Raw genomic sequence first — 23364 nt, 5'->3', positions numbered from 1 at the left:
AAGTGCGACCTATACACACCAAAATACGGTATCTATACATTGTAAGATTTTTTTTTTCTTTTTGGTTTAATTTCTTCCCTTTAGGTATTTTTTCTGAGGGCCTTCTTGTCCTCAAGTGCAATGATAACAGGTGAGCGATATAGGGCCATCATGGCCCTCTTGTTTGACTTAGCAGGTTTTAGTTAAGTTTTTGTATGTAAGCTGGTGTCTCGGTACCCATTTATGGGAATGGATTGAAACTGCACACACTTGTTCACTGTAATGACAGCTCTTACATCTGTACTTTAATAAGTCAGGCTACATTGAGTAAGTCAGGCAGCATGTAAAGAAAAAATATCACATTATGATTTTATTAGGACTTTTCTTCTTCTGTTGATGATAGTTTTATGATCAGTGGACAAAGGGAAGCAATCTAATCAAGCTTTTGTAGAGTTATTTATTTGAGTTGCTTTCCTTAGTCATTGCTCAAAACATGGAATTTCTTAAGAACTTTAAACCAACTCCGTTGCATAGTGGTAAAGTGCATGCCTTGAGTGCAGGGGGTAGTGGGTTTGCTGCCTGGCAGCGTCATACTAAAGATGTGAAAAATGGTACTAACGGCTTCCTCACTTGATGCTCAGCATTAAGAGGATAGTACTCCTGGGACTGGTCAGCCCGGTGTCAGTATAATGTGACTGGGTGGGGTATCATGTCAGATGTCTGAGGCGAGATATTTCTGTGAGGCAGCTCTATGAAGTTGGGCATTGCGCTCATTGCTACAAGTAGATACCATTGTTTACATGACTGAAAAATTGTTGAAAAAGACGCTGAACAGGAACACATGCACATGCTTTTAAGAATTTAGATTGTAAAGATATTTTAAGGATAATTCCTTGGGAATATTGTTTTCAGTGTAGTATGGCATGTTAGAAGTGTCCAACCTCACCCCCACCCCCTGTCCACCACACACATACCTCAACACGTGCACACACCAATTTCACATCACAGTCTAACAGACAGACATAATTCTCCTCTTATGCAAAACATTAAATACAAACTGATTAGTTAGACATATTATATATCAAGTTATTACGTAGGCAGTTCTCTATTATTGATTTTAAGTTCTTGAAATTCAGCATTACATAGTAAAAAATAAACAGTTGGGGCAAGGTTTGTCTACTATTTCATAAATGAATGTGTTAATTTGTTTTCAGCGACATGACGATTGTAAGCGGAGACTCTAGGGGAAAAACAAGCTTCTGGAATGGTAAACAAGGCACACTGATAAAGGTAGACTTTAGCAATTGAATGTCTATTTTTAGCGCGACAATTGGAAGAATAAGGAAGGCTTTTGTACTTGCACTACTACTGGCATTGCCGCCGGGGGTCGCTGTTACCATTGCATTCAAGTTAAGAGTTTTATGTCACGCTTCCCAGTTTCACTATATCTTCTTAACTACCATCCCTATTATCATCAAACTCCACGTAAGGGTTGGTCTTGGTAAGACAGTTTAGGGTCAGGTATCCTAAAGGTCAAGGTCACTTATACAAAATGTTGTAATAGTGCTTGTTAAACTTGTATTGCAAGCTTCTCAATTTCATCATACCTTCTGCTACCCATATAATTGTCAAACCGTAGATAAGGATTGATCTTAGTAAGAGGCAGACGTCATTTGGTTAAGGGACAGGTCAACGTCCCTTACGTCAGATATCGAAGGTGTTGGTTTTATGGGACACTTCTCAGTTAAACTTATTTATCATACTATGACCTCTCTTCCCCCCCCCCCCCCATTACACCTTCTTAAGCCCCCTTATACCCCCCTCCCCCCCGCACCACAAAAAAGAACGTACCTCACACTAACTTACATCTCATATTGTTTCTTAGATTCACCCACACACCTGCTGGCTCCAAACCTCCACCAAAACCAGACTCGTATTAGATTTCTTATACTGACCTATTTCTTAGATTTACAATACATCGGTTGATTTAACTCCCCCCTGCACCCCCTCCCCCCACCCCCTAAAGAAAATTAATTTTTCCTATATTTCTTACACTTACTTATTATATTACATGTTGTCTCTTATGGTTTCTTTTTATCACCATCACCCCACACTCTGCCCCTTCCATACATACAGCACCTTCATTAAAAAGTATCATGTATAAAACTAATATCTCGTTTAACAGTTCCGAATAGTTGTGCATGTTGTTATGTTATGTGTATTAAAATGTGCGTCCCACAAACAAAGTAAGATGGTAAATATCATGTTCTATATATAGCGGAAACTCAATATCTTGACCTCGTTTCTAAAACTTCCTGCTATCTTTAACCTTTACCATGCTAAATTTCTAAAATGGACTGGTCCATCATTCAGTTTGGGCAGTACCATTTATTAATCGAAGGGATGTTCACTGAAAATTTACTGACTGAATAGCGAACAGTGCAGAACATGATAAACCTGCATGGATGTGTAGGCTGATTTTGGTCTGCACTGGTCGCAAAGGCAGAATCACTTGCCGCCAGCAGGCTAAAGGTTAACTTATTTTCAAGTCCCGTTACGAAAACGTATGCAGAAAATATCATTTTTAGTCAAATTTAGGTGATCTCGAACTACAACGCTTGATCCCTTGGAATTTGAGATACCAAGTTTTAAATATATTTTTATTTAAACTTTGGAGTTTAAATAAAAATTGGGCAGAATTAGCTGAGAGCCTCTTGGGGTTTCTAAACAGCACAGAATTCATAATTCTGCTTTTTAAAGGGTTGAGCCACGACCTCTTGGTTTTGTGTGTCAAACCTTTATGCCACTTTACCTCATGTTAATATTTGTCATCCTATTGTTTGTTGTAATTATCTATTAGGTTAAAAACCTGCAAATAAGTTCTTGGAGGCTATTATGTTTATTTTAAGTGCTGATTGAACAAAAATTTACACAATTATTTTCTATTATGTCAAAAATAGAATATCATATTATTAATGACACAGGTTGAAAAACTTATGGCTTAAATAATTTTGTGAAATAATCAATGTATAAAAAAATGATTGGTGTTCTTTGGAAATACAGAGAAAAATACCACAGAGCAAACAATGGTTTCTTCTCCAAAAAATTAGCAAAAACCAATGGACTTGATATAGAAATATGATGAATTTGTTTTTAATTAAGTTTCATCTGCATCATCTGATGACTTAACAAAAATAAATTTTAAAAGAAAGAAAAGTTTCATCTGCAAAATGAATTGCATTGCCAAACTGTATGGGTGTTCGGTTAGCTGCTGTAACTCAAAACCTTAAACAGTTTGTCTTGGTAAATCTGTTTACATGTAGCCAACACTTCCAACTAGTTGCACTGAATAAACTACTGCAAAGAATATAGATATTGAACTGTCTGCATTTTTATTCTAGCTTGAAAAGGTGAAAATGAAAATCAATGCTTTCAGCACAGCTGTGAACTGTTGATGTGGTGATTTTTTTTTTTGAAACCCATGTGTTAATATAGAGGTACATGCCACAAGTCATTGAGAGCAAATTTACTTAGAATATGAAATACAAAGACACTGACTTTGAACATATTATTTAGATAAATTTTGTATTCTTAGCTGGCAACCATCTCCCCAAAAATCAGTTTCATTGTAAATTCTAATATGGACTATATTCATATCTCAAGAAGTATTTGACCCAGAGTCATCAAACCTCACAGGATTGTTATTCAGCACGAGAAGCAGTGCACCAGGGGTTTTAATTTGGGTCTCACACAGTCAGATCAGAGTTATGGCCCTTGACTTAGTTAAAACTAGGCATAAAACAGGCATAAGTTTGTGTCGCATGTATCTCAAAAAGTATTTGACCCGGTATTATGAAACATTACAGGAATATTATTCAGCATGTGATATTGTGCATCTGGGGTTTTGTCAGAGATATCACTCAATCAGACCAGAGTTATGGCCCTTGACTTAGTAAAAAAATATGCATAAAAAGGCATAAAAGTTGTGTCACACATATCTCAAGAAGTATATGACATAGGGTCATGAAACATCAAAAGAATATTATTCAGCGTGTGAAGTTGTGCACATGGGATTTTGTTCTGGATTTTTATCAGTCAGACCAGAGTTATGGTTCTTGATTGTCAAAAATATGCATAAATGAGATACAAGTTTGTGTCACATGTATCTCAAAAAGTATTTGACTTAGAGTCATAAAACATTAGGGGATTGTTAAATAGCATGTGAAGTTGCGCACCTGGTGTTCTGTTTGGGATTTCACGCAGCCAGATTGGAGTTACAGTCCTTGACTTAGTGAAACCTACACATAAAGTGCTTGTGTTGCATATATCTTAAAAAAAATTTCACCTAGAGTCTTGAAATCATGTAGGAATATCCATAATGTGAATTTGTGCACCTGAGTTTTTTATGCCCCCACTTTGGGGGGGGGGGGGGGGATATAGATTTGCCCTTGTCCGTCCGTCCTTCCTTCCATCCGAGCCCAGAATGAACATTTGTTGGGTACAGAGAACAATAGGTAACGGTAAATTCTATTCATTCCGTAGTGTTTATTAGGTACTTTTTGTTGCATATTGGGTACTTTTTTTGCCCCCGAAGGGAGGCATATAGTTTTTGAACCGTCTGTCGGTCTGTCAGTCTGTCCGCAATTTTTTATGATAGTGCATTTGTGTCCGGTCCATATCTTTGTCATCCATGGATGGATTTTCAAATAACTTGCATGAATGTGTACCACAGTAAGATGACGTGTCGCGTGCAAGACCCAGGTCCGTAGCTCAAAGGTCAAGGTCACACTTAAACGTTAAAGGTCATTTTTAGCTCATCTGATTTTTAGCTCACCTGTCACAAAGTGACAAGGTGAGCTTTTGTGATCGCGCGGTGTCCGTCGTCCGTGCGTGTGTCCGTCCGTCCATAAACTTTTGCTTGTGACCACTCTAGAGGCCACATTTTTCGTGGGATCTTTATGAAAGTTGGTCAGAATGTTCATCTTGATGATATCTAGGTCAAGTTCGAAACTGGGTCGCGTGCCTTCAAAAACTAGGTCAGTAGGTCTAAAAATAGAAAAACCTTGTGACCTCTCTAGAGGCCATATATTTCACAAGATCTTCATGAAAATTGGTCAGAATGTTCACCTTGATATCTAGATCAAGTTCGAAACTGGGTCACGTGCCATCAAAAACTAGGTCAGTAGGTCTAAAAATAGGAAAACCTTGTGACCTCTCTAGAGGCCATATATTTCACAAGATCTTCATGAAAATTGGTCAGAACGTTCATCTTGATGATATCTAGGTCAAGTTCGAAACCGGGTCACGTGCCTTGAAAAACTAGGTCAGTAGGTCAAATAATAGAAAAACCTTGTGACCTCTCTAAAGGCCACATTTTTCATGGGATCTGTATGAAAGTTGGTCTGAATGTTCATCTTGATGATATCTAGGTCAAGTTCGAAACTGGATCACGTGCGGTCAAAAACTAGGTCAGTAGGTCTTAAAATAGAAAAACCTTGTGACCTCTCTAGGGGCCATATATTTCATGAGATCTTCTTGAAAATTGGTCAGAATGTTCATCTTGATGATATCTAGGTCAAGTTCGAAACTGGGTCACGTGCCTTGAAAAACTAGGTCAGTAGGTCAAATAATAGAAAAACCTTGTGACCTCTCTATAGGCCATATTTTTCATGGGATCTGTATGAAAGTTGGTTTGAATGTTCATCTTGATGATATCTAGGTCAATTTTGAAAGTGGGTCACATGCCATCAAAAACTAGGTCAGTAGGTCAAATAATAGAAAAAACCTTGTGACCTCTCTAAAGGCCATATTTTTCATGGGATCTGTATGAAAGTTGGTCTGAATGTTCATCTTGATGATATTTAGGTCAAGTTTGAAACAGGGTCATGTGCGGTCAAAAACTAGGTCAGTAGGTCTAAAAATAGAAAAACCTTGTGACCTCTCTAGAGGCCATACTTGTGAATGGATCTTCATAAAAATTGGTCAGAATGTTCAACTTGATGATATCTAGGTCAAGTTTGAAACTGGGTCACGTGCCTTAAAAAACTAGGCCAGTAGGTCAAATAATAAAAAAACCTTGTGACCTCTCTAGAGGCCATACTTTTCATGGGATCTGTATGAATGTTGGTCTGAATGTTTATCTTGATGATATTTAGGTCAAGTTTGAAACTGGGTCAGCTGCAGTCAAAAACTAGGTCAGTTGGTCTAAAATTATTAAAATCTTTTGACCTCTCTAGAGGCCATATTTTTCAATGGATCTTCATGAAAATTGATCTGAATGTTCACCTTGATGATGTCTAGGTCAGTTTCGAAACTGGGTCACATGCGATCAAAAACTAGGCCAGTAGGTATAAAAATAGAAAAACCTTGTGACCTCTCTAGAGGCCATATTTTTCATGAGATCTTCATGAAAATTAGTGAGAATGTTCACCTTGATGATATCTAGGTAAAATTCAAAACAGGGTCACGTACCTTCGAAAACTAGGTCAATTATAGGTCAAATAATAGAAAAACCTTGTGACCTCTCTAGAGACCATATTTTTCAATGGATCTTCTTGAAAATTGGTCAGAATTTTTATCTTGATAATATCTAGGTCAAGTTCAAAACTGGGTCACATGAGCTCAAAAACTAGGTCACTATGTCAAATAATGGAAAAAACGACGTCATACTCAAAACTGGGTCATGTGGGAAGAGGTGAGCGATTCAGGACCATCATGGTCCTCTTGTTTGAAAAAAAATGATGAGTTATTGTCATCACTTGAGCGGTTGTCGGCGTCGGCGTTGCCTGGTTAAGTTTTATGTTTAGGTCAGCTTTTCTCCTAAACTATCAAAGGTATTGCTTTGAAACTTGGAATACTTGTTCACCATCATAAGCTGACCCTGTATAGCAAGAAACATAACTCCATCTTGCTTTTTGCAAGATTTATGGCCCCTTTTGTACTTAGAAAATATCAGATTTCTTGGTTAAGTTTTATGTTTAGGTCAACTTTTCTCCTAAACTATAAAAGCTATTGCTTTGAAACTTGGAATACTTGTTCACCATCATAAGCAGACCCTGTACATCAAGAAATATAACTCCATCTTGCTTTTTGCAAGAATTATTGCCCCTTTTGGACTTAGAAAATCAGTTTTCTTGGTTAAGTTTTATGTTTAGGTCAGCTTTTATCCTAAACTATCAAAGCTATTGCTTTAAAACTTGCAACACTTGTTCACCATCATAAGCTGACCCTGTACAGCAAGAAACATAACTCTATCCTGCTTTTTGCAAGATTTATGGCCCCTTTTGGACTTAGAAAATATCAGATTTTTAGGTTAACTTTTTCTCTTAAACTATCAAAACTATTGCTTTGAAACTTGCAACACTTGTTCACCATCATAAGCTGACCCTGTACAGCAAGCAACATAACTCCATCCTACTTTTTGCGATAATTATTGCCCCTTTTGGACTTAGAAAATCATTTTCTTGGTTGAGTATTTTGTTTAAGTCAACTTTTCTCATAAACTATCAAAGCTATTGCTTTAAAACTTGCAACAGTTTTTCACCATCATAAGTGGACACTGTACATCAAGAAACATAACTCTATCCTGCTTTTTGCAAGAATGATGGCCCTTTTTAGACAGAAAATCATGGGTAGGACAATATTTCTGTTATACAAAAAAAATCAGATGAGCGTCAGCACCCGCAAGGCGGTGCTCTTGTTCATGATAGTGCATTCGTGTCCGGTCCATATCTTTGTCATCCATGGATGGATTTTCAAATAACTTGGCATGAATGTGTACCACAGTAAGACGACATGTCGCGCGCAAGACCCAGGTCCGTAGCTCAAAGGTCAAGGTCACACTTAGACGTTAAAGGTCATATTTTATGATAGTGCATTGATGGGCGTGTCCGGTCCATATCTTTGTCATTCATGCATGGATTTTAAAATTATTGGGCATGAATGTGTACCACAGTTAGACGACGTGTCGCGTGCAAGACCCAGGTCCGTAGGTCAAAGGTCCTAAACTCTAACATCGGCCATAACTATTCATTCAAAGTGTCATCGGCGGCATGTGTCATCCTATGGAGACAGCTCTTGTTAACAAAAGAAATACCCAGTAAAGGTCCATCTGTGGGAACTTCCGTCCGTCCTTCTGAGAATGTTGTGTCGTGCCTAGCTCCAAAAGTATTTGACGTAGAGTCACAAAACTTTACAGGAATGTTGGTCAGTATGTGTAGTTGTGCACCTGGGGTTTCGCATCCAGATTCATTCAGTCATGTAGGAGTTATGGCCCCTGACTTACTTAAAAATTGGTCATTTTAATGTTGTGTCGTGCATAGCTCCAAAAGTATTTGACCTAGAGTCACCAAAGTTTACAGGAATGTTGGTCAGCATGTGCAGTTGTGCACCTGGGGTTTCGCATCTGGATTCATTCAGTCATGTAGGAGTTATGGCCCTTGACTTAGTTATAAATTGGTCATTTTAATGTAGTGTCGTGTGTAGCTCCAAAAGTATTTGACCTAGAGTCACCAAAGTTTACAGGAATGTTGGTCAGCATGTGCAGTTGTACACCTGGGGTCAAAGTTTACAGGAATGTTGGTCAGCATGTGCAGTTGTGCACCTGGGGTTTGCCCCCCCCCCACCCCCCGCAAATTTTTTTTTTTTGTTCATTTTTTATTTTAGATTTCTTCAAACCTTCCAAGTTGATCTGTGTTCTTTGTCATGTAGTTGGGGCATCTGTGTCCCATGGACACATTTCTAGTTTTGTTTTGTTATTCACTTTGCAAGACCAGAGTTAGGGCCCTTGACTTAGTCAAAAAATAGAAGTTTGTGCTGCATGTATGTCAAAATGCACTGGACCTAGAGTCATAAAACATTAGAGGATTGTTTTATAGCCATTGAAATTTTGCACTGAGTGTTCTCTTTTGGGATTTTACACAGCTAGGCCAGAATTATTGTTAAGTGAAAAATACACATAAAGTTCTTAAAAGTTTGTGTTGCAGACATCTTAAAAAAATGTTTAACCTTGAGTCATAAAACCATGTACAGTGACAGGAGTGGGGGTGGGGGGAGGGGGTGGTGAGGGTACCTGTGTCCTAGGGACACACATCTAGTTTCTTAATTAACTTCTTCAGAGCTATAAACTTTGTACAACAAACAAGGGTCTGTCCTCAAAGTTGTCTCCTAGAGGTACTGGTCTACATAATCGTCTACATAATCTTTATATTTTTAGCATTACTTGTAGAGATACAGAGTCACAATGGCGGATGTTTATTGCTTGCGTAGGACACACACTGAGACAACTTGTATCGTCGTATAGACTCGAGTTCGTCAGTTTAACTATAGCCGCACTTGGAAACTTATTGCGGGACTGGATCGGGACGTTGGTTCACAACCAGCATACACATGATGTTCGGGCTGTACAAATAATAAATAAATCGATTGTTACTGGAGGTAAGACTTTACCTGTGTTTCAAAATGTTAAAGAATGCAATATCATACAGATGCAGCTTTATCTAAACAGTAAGCTGATATTTGATTTAATAGCGTTATTAAACGCTCGTCCATCTGTCCATTAGCAATTTGTCTGTCCATCAGTCTGTTGGCAATTTCGTGTCCGATCTGTAACTCTTGACTCTTGAAGGATTTTGAAGACTAGCAAAATGTCCCACATTTGAGACGACTCAAGCGCTGTTTTGATGTTGCTTCAAGGTAAGTCACACATAGTCAAAGGTCTAAGACTTGTCGTTGCTCTGTAACTCTTGAATGTTTGAGGGATTTTAAGAAGTTGACACAAATGTTCACCACCACTGGATGGGCTTCGAGCGCTTGTTTAGATGAGCTCGCTTCAAGTCAAGTCACACTTAGGTTCAAAGCATATTTCGGGGTGTATATTTCACATTGCGTTGATTCTTTAAAAACAGTAACTTGACTGCACATGTGTTTTGGCTTGTGTGGTTTTGCCAGGCCAGGATCCCACAAGGCGCCTTTGCAGAGCGTGATCCAGCCTGGCTAACTCCACAAGAGCCAAATATTGCAGTTCAAGATACAGTTTTAATAACTCTTTGTTATATACAGATACATATTAGTATTCCTCGAAGAAGGAGGGTATATTTTTTGCATATTGGTCGATCAGATCATTCGTATGTAACCATCCATATCAGTTGTCAGTCTTGTTAGTGTATTTCTGCAAATTGACTTTTGACTTTTAATTTTGTTTGAAATGGTGCATTTTAATGCCCGGCATCTACTGATGCGGAGCATATAGTAAATTGTCCATCTGTCGCCTTACGAGGTTAACAAATAGGAGCCGTTTCGTACTAGCATCAAATACCCCTTATAGAATGACTTTGATACTAATTGCGATGTAGGTAAGCGTCGGTCTCGATCGGGTCATGAGTTCAATCCTCGGCGGGCGTATGTTCTCGTGACTTTGATTTAACGCATTGTGTCTGAAATCATAGTCTCCAGCTCTGATCATGGGGAAGTTGCATTACTTGCGAGAAACAGTTGACTGGTACAGAATCTCGGAAACTGGTGTGTTAATGCCTGCCGTTACATGACTGAAATACTGTTGAAAAACGGCATTAAACCCAAAACAAACAAACTAATGCAGATGTAACCTGTGACCATTCCTCATCTTCAGACATCACCTGACCTCAGTTTGACCTTGACCTCATTTTGGACTTAGGTTGCTTTATATGGGCCTTCTCTTGGTTAACCAAATGGGACCGTTTCATCTAGCATCAATACCGCTTACAAGAATGAATTGATACTAATACAGATAAAACCTGTGACCATTCCTCATCTTCAAACATCACCTGACCTCAGTTTGACCTTGACCTTGACCTCATTTTGGACTTAGGTTGCTTTATATGGGCCATCTGTTGGTTAACCAAATGGGACATTTTCGTCTAGCATCAATACCGCTTACAAGAATGAATTGATACTAATACAGATGTAACCTTTGACCATTCCTCATCTTCAAACATCACCTGACCTCAGTTTGACCTTGACCTTGTTTTGGACTTAGGTTGCTTTGTATCGACAATGATGCCACCAGGGGCATCAAGCGTTTATTGAACGCAGCTCCTTGTTTGATAAAAGGAACATTAAAACGCCATCATTACATAATTTCTGACGTCATATTTGACAAGTAGTTCAATCATTGAATCTTTTTCTACATATCATGGGAGTTGAATATGGAGTTTTATATATGTTAGTGAAATACATGTTGTTTTTCAGACAGAAAATCCATAGGTATATAATATAGGTATTGGCAGCCATGACCTTTGGCATTCAGTAATAATGAATTTTTCTTGAAAATCTGCTAGCAGAGATCAAAACAGCATTGGACTGCAGTCATTGATAACTTTGAAATTTATTAATGTAGATTTTCTTGAAACACCAGATTACCCCTTATCATGCTGGACACAATCAATTCTGCCTTTGCAACCAGTGTAGATCATGATCAGCCTGCACATCTGTTAGGTTAGGTTACTTAGGTTATTTTTAAGGTTAAAGCTTTTCGGCAACCTTTGTTTTTCTGTCATATCTTTGTTACTATTGCTTACATCTTACTGTAAGTTCACATAAACATTGTCCAGCATACAAACAAAATATGTGCAGGGGCTGGGCCCATTATACCCAAAGTCAAGGTCACCAAGTTGTTATACTTGGAATTATTTTCATGTTAAATTTTTTTCGAAAGCTTCGTTTATAGACATATCTTTGGTACTTTAAAATATAATGACTTGAAATTAAAAACTTTCTTTATAATCATCATCTGCATGTGTGGTTACAACCTTCATAACTCTAATGGTATTTTTGACAGAATTATGCCCCTTTCATACTTAAAGTTTTTTGGCAATCTGCTTTCTGGATATAACTTTAGTACAATATAAGATAATGACTTGAAACTTAAAATGTATCTTTGTCATCATCATCTGCTATAATAATAAATAAAATAAATAAATAAGATAAAATAAAAATGAATAAAAAATAAATAGAAATATAATTTGAGTTTAGCAAAGTCTTTATACTTTATGTTCAGGTAGTTTCTTGGACATTTTTTTCTGATATAATTTAATTCCATCAAAATAAAGAATGTCACTCAGTACCCCTTCCATACTTGACCTTTAACCCCTCTGGGTAGTAGGGTCTTTTTATATCTTGGTGTATCTTCCTTATAAACTAGAGGTCTCTTATTGAGACATAAATTCATTTTACTGTCAAATCGCCGAATAGTGGAACATGCTGTCTTGAGGACAGCTCTTGTTGTCATTAACTTGATAAGGAATGAATTATTTCTTTGCTATTATAATATCACTAAATTATCTAGATGATTGCTATGTAGGATACATAATGTACTTCATCAGAAACTGAACTCATGTAACCCTAGACAGACAGATAGATATAACAGTCCTTTTAACAAAGTCTAGGAGAAACTTCTCAGTACATTGGCGTCAATTATAGTTGGTATTTTATTGATTGAAATCTATCTGCTGTATGTGCTGTAATAGAAAGATAAAAAATTGTTTTGTCAGACCTGCAGACAGAATTTTAAGTCAGACAAGGAAGTATTATAAAAGGAATGTCTCCTGTGGGAAATTAATTTCTCGATAATGTAAAATCAGAGAATTGACTTCTTTAATAAGTATGAATATAGCACATGCAGAATGTAGTCATTTCCACATATTTGTAATGGTTTGTGTATAAAAAAAAAATTGACCTTATGCATTGACAAGCACAATGTAGAGAAAGAAAGGTAGCGATTTCTTATTTAGCGTAGGTAGTACCGTAGATGAAAATCCCCATATGGAATGGATGGAATATCTTATTTCCAGATGTGCCCAGCATGGATGTCGTACTTATTTACTTCCCCAGTATTCATTTGGAAACAGTACCAATTTAATCTTTAGCCTGCTGGCAGCAAGTGATTTTGCCTTTGCAACCAGTGCAGACCAAGATCAGCCTGATCATGGTCTGCACTGTTCACTGTTCAGTCTGTAAATTTTCGTTGAACATCCCTTCAAATTATAAATGGTACATCCCAAATTGAATGATAGACCAGTCCATTTTAGAAATTTAGCAGGCCAAAGGTTAAGTTATTCACTCAGCAGTAGACTCTAGTCAGAATGTCTAACCTGCTTCGCCAGCATTGTAACCATTACACCACTGACTCCAGAGTGTGCTGTGAAATCAGTTCATCTTGGAATATTTCCTTTGATTTTGTCGTCACATCTGTCTGCAGTATTTTTAGCTCACCTGAGCACGAATGAGCTTTTGTGATCGCCCTGTGTCCGTCGTCTGTCTGTCCGTCGGCGTCGTCATCAACAGTTTGACTGTTAACACTCTAGAGGTTACAATTTTGGCCCAGTCTTAATGAAACTTGTTCAGAATGTTATCCTCAATAAAATCTTGGATGAGTTCGATATTGGGTCATCTGGGGTCAAAAACAAGGTCACCAGGCCAAATCAAAGGAAAAGCTTGTTAACACTCTAGAGGTCACAGTTTTGGCCCAATCTTAATGAAACTTAGTCAGAATGTTATCCTAAAAAAAATCTTGGATGAGTTCGATATTGGGTCATCTGGGGTCAAAAACAAGGTCACCAGGCCAAATCAAAGGAAAAGCTTGTTAACACTCTAGAGGTCACAATTTTGGCCTAATCTTAATGAAACTTGGTCAGAATATTATCTTCAATAAAATCTTGGACGAGTTCGATATTGGGTTATCTGGGGTCAAAAACTAGGCCACCAGGTCAAATCAAAGGAAAAACTTCTTAACACTGTAGAGGCCACATTTATGACTATATCTTCATGAAACATGGTCGGAATGTTAATCTTGATGTTCTCAAGGTCCAGTTTGAATCTGGATCATGTAGGATCAAAAACTAGGTCACCAGGTCAAATCAAAGGAAAAGCTTGTTCACACTGTAGAGGCCACATTTATGACAATATCTTAATGAAATTTGGTCAGAATGTTAATCTTGATGATCTATAGGTCACAATAAAATCTGGGTCAGGTGGGGTCAAAAACTAGGTCACTAGGTCAAATCAAAGGAAAAGCTTGTTAACACTCTAACTATATCTTCATGAATCTTAGTCAGAATGTTAAATCTTGTTGATTTTTAGGTCATGTTTGAATCTTAGTCATGTGGGGTCAAAAACTAGGTCACCGGGTCAAATCAAAGGAAAAGCTAGTTAACACTTTAGAGGCCACATTTATGTCCATATCTTAATGAATGTTAATGTTAACCTTGATGATCTTTAGGTCAATAGGTCAGGTGAGTTATACAGGGCCTTCATGGCCCTCTTGTTATCTTTAACCTTTGAAATCCACAATTTTATGTCCCCACATTTTACTCTAAATTTATGTCTCCACATTTTACTTTAAATTTATGTCTCCGCAATTTACTCTAAAATAATGTCCCCATATTTTACCTTAAATTTGTGCCACCACATTTTACTCTAAATTAATATCCCCACATTTTATTTTAAATTTAAGTCCCCACATTTTACTCTAAATTAATGTCCCCACATTTACTCTAAATTCATGTCCCCACATTTCGCTCTAAATTTATGTCCTCGCAGTTTACTCTAAATTAATGTCCCCACATTTTATAAAGTTTAAGTCCCCAAATTTCACTCTAGATTAATGTCCCCACATTTTACTCTAAATTCATGTCCCCACATTTCACTCTAAATTTATGTCCCCACATTTTATATATAATTTCTTAAATAAAATTGGAACTTCTGATCAGCAGGTGATGACAGACTCTTTCATTAGATTCAACAGAAGAATCTTAAATAATTCAGGGCTTAACCTTTAGCATGCTAGGTAAATTGTCGTCTGCTGGAAATGTCGTCTGCTAAAATTGTTAAGTTCATTCAATTTGCTCCAAAATTGGAAGAAATATTGTCAGAGTAGCAAACAGCTTGGAACCTGATCAGACGCCGATTTAATCGGCGTCTGATCTGGTTCCAAGCTGTTTGCAAAGGCTGTTAAATTCGCCTGCAGCAGGCTAAGGGTTAAACTAGGCTTAAATTCAACCATAGCTATGTCAACATCAACAACAAACATTAAAATTTTGATTTAGCACTTTTGTCTTCTGTAGGGGATTCTCCATGTTTTTTTTGTTTTACCACAAAAATATTCAAGTGTATGAAATATCCTTTGAGCACATCAGTGCAGTTTTAAGATACTACATTTGCTATACAAATATATGAGCCGTGCCATGAGAAAACCAACATAGTGGCTTTGCGACCAGCATGGATCCAGACCAGCCTGCGCATCCGCGCAGTCTGGTCAGGATCCATGCTGTTCGCTAACAGTTTCTCCAATTCCAATAGGCTTTAAAAGCGAACAGCATGGATCCTGACCAGACTGCGTGGATGCGCAGGCTGGTCTGGATCCATGCTGGTCGCAAAGCCACTATGTTGGTTTTCTCATGGCGCGGCTCATATAATAAATATATTTTAAATGTAAGGGATAATTTGAACACAGTTCCAATGTTGAATTTGAGAGTAATGAAACTGTTGTCAGGATACTGTACAAGGTTCTCACTAGCAATTTTAAGTGGCAGTTATGGGAAGTTGCAGTCCTAATAGACTTAAGCGTTTCGTCAAAATTACTCGAAGATTCATAATTAAGACTAATTATCACTTTTTAGCTCACCTGTCACATAGTGACAAGATGAGCTTTTGTGATCACCCTTCGTCCGTCGTCAGTCCGTGCGTCAACAATTTCTTGTCTGCACGGTAGTGGTTTCATTTATGATTTTATTTTAACCAAACTTGCACACAACTTGTATCACCATAAGATCACGGTTCCTTTCTTGAACTGGCCAGATCCCATTATGGGTTCCAGAGTTATGGCCCCTGAAAGGGCCAGAATTAGCTATTTTGACATTGTCTGCACAATAGCAGCTTTATTATGTCTCCCCCAGGAGACATATTGTTTTTGCCCTGTCCGTCCATCCGTCCTTCCGTCCGTACGTCACACTTCATTTCCGAGCAATAACTGGAGAACCATTCCACCTAGAACCTTCAAACTTCATAGGGTTGTAGGGCTGCTGGAGTAGACGACCCCTATCGTTTTTGGGGTCACTCCGTCAAAGGTCAAGGTCACAGGGGCCCCAATATTGAAAACCATTTCCGATCAATAACTAGAGAACCACTTGACCCAGAACGTTGAAACTTCATAGGATGATTGTACATGCAAAGTAGATGACCCCTATAGATTTTGGGGTCACTGTCAAAGGTCAAGGTCACAGGGGCCTGAACATTGAAAACCATTTCCAATCAATAACTAGAGAACCACTTGACCCAGAATGTTGAAACGTCATAGGATGATTGGTCATGCAAAGTAGATGACCCCTATCGATTTTGGGGTCACTCTGTCAAAGGTCAAGGTCACAGGGGCCTGAACATTGAAAACCATTTCCGATCAATAACTAGAGAACCACTTGACCCAGAATGTTGAAACTTCATAGGATGATTGATCATGAAGAGTAGATGACCCCTATTGATTTTGGGGTCACTCTGTCAAAGGTCAAGGTCACAGGGGCCTGAACATTGAAAACCATTTCCGATCAATAACTAGAGAACCACTTGACCCAGAATGTTGAAACTTCATAGGATGATTGGTCATGCAGAGTAGATGACCCCTAATGATTTTGGGGTCACTCTATGAAAGGTCAGGGTCACAGGGGCCTGAACATTGAAAACCATTTCCGGTCAGTAACTTGAGAACCACTTGACCCAGAATGATGAAACTTCATAGGATGATTGGTCATGCAGAGTAGATATTTTTAGGTGTATTTTGACATATCTATACCTTGTAAGATTTTTTTTTTCTTTTTGGTTAAATTTCTTCCATGTTGTTCCTGTCCTTTGGACTTAGATATTCTTTCTGAGGGCCTTCTTGTCCTCAAGTGCAATGATAACAGGTGAGCGATATAGGGCCATCATGGCCCTCTTGTTCTAATCTATGTTCTTTAATTCTGCCTTGTTGTTAGTACATGAGAAAACAATCGAAGTTACTGCAAACACTTTATAAACTATTGGTTTACAATCAGAGGTTGTCACGTATGCAAACATGCTGACAATCATGTGTACTTGCATAGATCATACACATGCCATCCTGTTTTGCGGTGAAGGCTGATTGGCTATACATGGCTGTTGATGACAAGCGGGTGACTCAGCCCACTTATATTGCTCTCCTGGAATTTACCGAGTGTCAACCCTTGTGTATTCACAGGTGTTTGTAAACAATTAGTTATGGAGTTGAAGCTTGCGTCCCTATGCAGAAGCTTGTATCTGGTGACCCCCAAGCTTCATTAAACACGTATACTGGGACCAATTATGCATACGGGGATGCAGAATTTGGCTTTTCCGAGGACCCAACTGTAATCTTTTTATGCCCCCAAAGGGAGGCATATTAGTTTTCAGCTGTCCATCCGTTAGTTCGTTCGTTCGTCACAACGTCAACTTTTTGCATGAAGGCACTTTACTCGGGAACCACTGCACCCAGGACCTTCAAACTTTACATGCTAATAGTACTTATTGAGTACACGACCCCTACTGACTTTGGGGTCACCAGGTCAAAGGTCAAGGTGCTGCGGGGGCATTTGTCACCATTAGTGACAGCTCTTGTTTGTTCATAGATCCATGACATTTCTATACATAATGTTAAGACAAAAGAAAACTTTTTATGTAATGCTTGCATACTATTGTCAAGCTAAGGATAAAGTCTGTTCTAGACTCAAACACCTGTCAGCCCCAAAGCTCATTTTCATATGGACAGACAAAGTGCTCCACATTATAATTTGCAAGAAAAAGGTAGAAAATATTATCAATTAAAAAAGAAAATATGTATTGTCAGTTAGACAAATTAATTTGCATACGTGAAACTGCCTTTTTAAAAAGTTGCAAAAACAACAATACAGGTTTGTAGGGGATGGGAGTGGAGAGATTTTGTCAGCCTTTATAAGAATGAGAAATGAGAAAGGTTTGTTGGGAGAATGGGAAGGAGAGGGGATTGGGGGCGTGAACAGTAATTTTGTTGGAATACCATCATTTGTATATCTTTGCATATATGTACTGTAAAAGTGGCACTTTTTTCGTTTATTGCAGGTGTTGACACTAACTTGATACAGTTTAGCTTGACAGCTGTAGGCAGTGAGGGTGGACACAGACAAAAATCACATGAAAACAAATGGAAACGTATATCGGCTGTTCCTCAGGTAAAAAGTCTTTGATTGTCAGTTAAAGGATTCATAAAAAAACTCCTCTGTTTAATATATACCTGTGAAATAGGACGTGTTATGTGGTCACCTTTGGGGAGGGGGGCGGGGAGATGTGACGGGTGGAAGGGCAGCATCCACTTAAGTTGTTTGTGCTCTAAGTTGCGCAGTTCGTATCTAAGATTCGTTACAATGCTTATTGGCATAATATCTCAATAAACAGTTAGACTGTCCAAGTTGCTTCGGAGTTATAACCCTTGAATTACTAAAAATTGCAAAAATTGGCAACTGTGTCTGTTTTCTGCCTTGAGTAGTTCTTATCCAGTGTTCACTAAACAGGGTTTTAACCTTTGGCCTGCTGGCGGCAGTTGGTTTGCCTTTGCGACCAGTGCAGACAAAGATCAGCCTGCACATCCGTGCAGTCTGATCATGGTTTGCACTGTTCGCTATTAAGTCAGTAAATTTTCAGTGAACACCCCTATGAATAATAAATGGTATTGCCCAAATTGAATGATGGACCAGTCTATTTTAGAATTTTAGCAGGCTAAGGGTTAATGATTATGTAATATCTGAGCTAAGTCTGAAGACCACCTGGATACACGCAGTTAGTGTTTAGTTATGGTCCTTGAATTACATAAAATTGCGAAAATTGACCCCTAAATAAAGTTGGCACTTCTTATCCAGTGTTCATCAGATTTAGTCAGAATGTCTATGAGCATATTATCTTGGTTCCATAAGTTCTATACCCAGCTGGAGTTTTTGGAGATGTTTAATGATGATCAGGTTTTATGTATGTTTTAGAGTTGAGTTGATCCCTATGTACTTAATTTTTAAACTTTTTCATTGATAGGCTTGATATCATACATGTAAATATACCCCACTTGTATTGCTGTTATTATTAAAATAATTCGAGGGTTGAATGTGACAATTAAATCTAGTGGAATTTTTAAAGAAATATCTGACAGAAAAGAAATTTTAAACAAAATGTTACTTAGAACTTTTTAGCACTCCAAATAGATACAAATTGGCAAAAATGTAAGCACAACAAAATTCTAAGCCCTTTTTCGACTTAAAATATGCTTGTTGTAATGTTAAAGTTTTACTCATTGCTTATATTATACTATCAAGCACTGAAAATAGTCAAGTGCGCTGTCCATTGACAGCTCTTGTTTAATTTTCAGACCGGTTTCTGAAATTTTATATAACGATGAAAATACTGGTTCCAAAAAAAAGTAAAAATTCTGTCGGAAGTCCAAATACACAACAATTTGCCAGCAAGAAATTGGTGATTGTACCTTCAGTTGAATAAATGGTATTTTTGTAGGGTTTATTGCAGAACTCATTTGTATATAATATAAATAATTAATTTACGAAAGGAAAATAAAATATGATGATTTGTCAGTTTCCTCATATTAGTTGTGTGCTAAATTACACAATTGTTTTTAGTATTCATATATTACAAGTAGTAATGTACTTTTTGTTTTGTGTGGTAGCAGCACATAAAACACATGACATGCTGCTGGAATAACAATAAGGTCATTGTATTTGGCAGGCTTCATGCGATCAGATTCTCCCTAAGCTGTTGCAACCGAGTATACTGCTTGGATCAGGGGGTGTTTCATTTGTACACCTGACCCAAGAGGCAAGATTTACAACATGTTAGTCAGAACTAGTGCAGTTGTACATATAGAAATACTTTTTTGAGTTCAAATAATTATATTTCACTAATGTATACTTTTCCCTGTCTTCATTTAGATAAAAAATCTTTAGCAAATGAGACAAATGTTTGAAATAAAAAAAAAGATCAGACAATTTCATCTGAAGAACTTTAAATGCATTCTGTCACTTAGCACTTTTTCGCAGTAAACAATACTTGGTGTACAGCCACATGTTTACTATGAAAAGTAACAAGTGAATAAAAAGAAGAATAAAAATCAACTGTTTGTCAAAAACAAATAATAATCCTTTATACCAGGTACTGATAATGATATCATACTTAAAAAAAAATAACTAAATGGCACAATTATTGAAAAATATTTGTCACTTGGTACATATACTGAGTGCCAAACTTGATATAGTTTGGTGCGAAAAAGTGCCAAGTAACGTAAGGCACTTAGAATTGTGTCGCATTCAAATTGTATATCGTTTTCACTTAGCACTTTTTGACCATTTTGTTATAAATCCATTTAATGACTTGCTATAATATTGATATTTTTACAGGACATGGGCAAGGTCATAAACAGTTGATATATGAAAAAAAGAGATTTTTGGGGGGCAGTGCCCCCAGATTTAACAAACCGTCTTTCAATTTTCTTGTCGAGCTTATGACCAACCTGACAACACAAAGAAAACAAGTTCCAAGTATTTACAAACTACTTTAATATTGGATTGCAATTTTTTTTTATCCAGATATGATTAAATAGATCTACACATTTTATATTAACAACAATAACTTACTGTATCTGAAGAAAACTAAACTGCATTTTAAATATAAATTATAATAGATCTACTTAAGCGTAAGAATAATAAAGACGCTTGATTGATCACGTGATGATTCTGAACGCACTTGTTTTGATCATGTGACATTTCTGAAATCCAATAACTAGTTTCAATACACTAAAAAAAATTGTTCATGATTTACGTGAAAATAGCAACTATTTAGGATTTGCAACGCCACTGATAATCGTAAGATTATGATTTTTTCATTGCCGTGCCTCGACACTGTTGTGGATGTGAATGTATGAGAAACTTTATCAGTTTGCGGCGATCGTACCATTTTCTGTAGGAATTCTATAAATATGCAGCAACATCCTATAGATCCGATTCACATTCTGTTAAAATATCTTTCGTGCAGTGTTATTCTAAATATTAATTAGCAAATACAGTGCTGAAATGTAATACTTTTTGCATGTCTAAGAAAATATTTTCAAGAGATATGTTATTTATAAAAGTAATACAAGATAAAAATAATAATAATAAAAAAATAAGATAAAAAACAGTGATTTACTTGAAATAGAATGGTAGAAAAATTCATTACTTATCGTCAGTTTGCATTTATACATGTTTGGTTCGGGGGAAAATTAATTGACAGTTTGTCTTATAATTATCATTTACTAATCTAATAATCGGCAGTAGATTTTTCTCATTGTTTGAATTGTAAAATCACTTGATACAGATTACTTCTGTTTACACCAACTATTAAGAACATTTTAAAGCTTAAAGGCATATTTATATATTTGGTCGGACCGTCCTTATTTGTGATTGTATATTATGTATAATTATATATTTTGATCTCGAAATCAGCTGTAAATCGTTAATCAAAATGTCTTGTCCACACAAGTTGCATAAAAATGAATTGAATTTCAAATAGTTACTAAAATTTAATACACAATTGCACGGTGCATATCCATATCGGTGGACTCTGCGAAATATGCTTTATCAGCGGTTTCTTGCGTCGGCACCGGCGATTCTTTGCTATAAACAGGTTGGCAGTTATAAAAAGTCAGATCTACACCCCAAATTAATTCAGTTATAATGTTTCCAGAGAGACCGCCGATACGCCGACAAAACCGAAAGTAAGGGGTTTTGAAAAATTCCATTTACATTTCAGCCTATTTTTCTTTATTATTTGGAAGAATATTGATAAAGAATACAAATAGTGCGCTTGATAAATATTATATCAAAGCAAAAACTGGTTAAAGACTGTGGAAAAAGTCGGGCTAGTGTTCCATGTCAGTACACCATCTACAAATTTCATTGAGTTTGCGAGCAAAATCGCTGATAATTAAAAAGTAAACACTACAAAACATAGAAAAGACATTCTAATGTTCCGTGCTCTACTTATTTTTGAGCAGCATACCTATGATCATGGATAGCAGCTCGATTTTTTGCCTCCCATACCAACCTGGGCACTGTTTATAGCAAAGAATGGTCGGTGCTGACGCAAGGAAACCACCGTTATAGCAAATTTCGCAAAGAGTGCGTTGATGTGGATATGCACTGTGAATTGGAGAGAGCATCTTAAATATACATGTCATCTAGGGAAGGTTTGTATCCATGGAGATATTGTCAAAAGTTATGGCATCAGAATCTTGCGGGTATGCTGTAATTTCAATAGCAACCATCACGCCACCGCAAATCAGGGGAGATTTTTTTTTTTACTTTTTCCAGAAATCCGACCTTGCTATAGGGCCAATAGAAACACGCTTATTGTGGAAAAGTATGGCATTTCCCAAAATGAACATGTGCCCGATTCTTTAGTCTAAAGATCAGAACATTACGTATATGACGTGTTTAACATATAATGTTTGAGAAATCCTTGAAAAAAGACCGAAGAAAAAATTCATTCCCAGATTTTTCTATCAAAAAAGCCATATACGCTGATCAAACTGGTATTTATCTACAGGAAAATTATCGTTAAACATAAAGAGTGCGCTAAATACTGTTATAATTGCACGTAGATATACATATTTTATCATTTTTCACACCGAGTAATTTTTGCTACGGGAGGTAATCCGCCATTCCGCGATGTTAACTTGCCGCAGGTGCCCGTTATATTTTGGCCTCTTTTTTTAGCTCACCTGTCACATAGTGACAAGGTGAGCTTTTGTGATCACGCAGCGTCCGTCGTCCGTGCGTCAGTGCGTCCGTCCGTCCGTAAACTTTTGCTTGTAACCACTCTAGAGGTTACATTTTTTGTGGGATCTTTATGGAAGTTGGTCAGAATGTTCATCTTGATGATATCTAGGTCAAGTTCGAAACTGGGTCACGTGCCATCAAAAACTAGGTCAGTAGGTCTAAAAATAGAAAAACCTTGTGACCTCTCTAGAGGCCATATATTTCAAAATATCTTCATGAAAATTGGTCAGAACGTTCATCTTGATGATATCTAGGTCAAGTTCAAAACTGGGTCACGTGCCATCAAAAACTAGGTCAGTAGGTCAAATAATAGAAAAACCTTGTGACCTCTCTAGAGGCCATATGTTTCATGAGATCTTCATGAAAATTGGTCAGAATATTCACCTTGATGATATCTAGGGCAAGTTTGAAAGTTGGTCACGTGCCTTAAAAAACTAGGTCAGTAGGTCAAATAATAAAAAAACCTTGTGACCTCTCTAGAGGTCATATTTTTCATGGGATCTGTCTGAAAGTTGGTCTG

General features: G+C 37.2%; 1 protein-coding gene across 1 annotated transcript in view; it reads left to right on the top strand.

Annotated features, from left to right (window-relative positions):
• The window catches only part of LOC123549445 (U3 small nucleolar RNA-associated protein 4 homolog), a 77008-nt gene that overhangs the window by 18509 nt on the left and 35135 nt on the right, over nucleotides 1-23364 (top strand). The window contains exons 8-11 of the mRNA XM_053546703.1: nucleotides 1194-1269; nucleotides 3575-3644; nucleotides 9247-9414; nucleotides 18097-18206. Coding sequence (XP_053402678.1) covers nucleotides 1194-1269; nucleotides 3575-3644; nucleotides 9247-9414; nucleotides 18097-18206 — 424 coding nt within the window. The remainder of the gene's footprint in view (nucleotides 1-1193; nucleotides 1270-3574; nucleotides 3645-9246; nucleotides 9415-18096; nucleotides 18207-23364) is intronic.

This window comes from Mercenaria mercenaria, chromosome 6 (genome assembly GCF_021730395.1).
Source record: "Mercenaria mercenaria strain notata chromosome 6, MADL_Memer_1, whole genome shotgun sequence".
Classification (NCBI taxonomy): Eukaryota; Metazoa; Mollusca; class Bivalvia; order Venerida; family Veneridae; genus Mercenaria; species Mercenaria mercenaria.
Note: the sequence above shows the minus strand (reverse complement) of the source record. Positions and strands in the feature narration are given on the sequence as shown.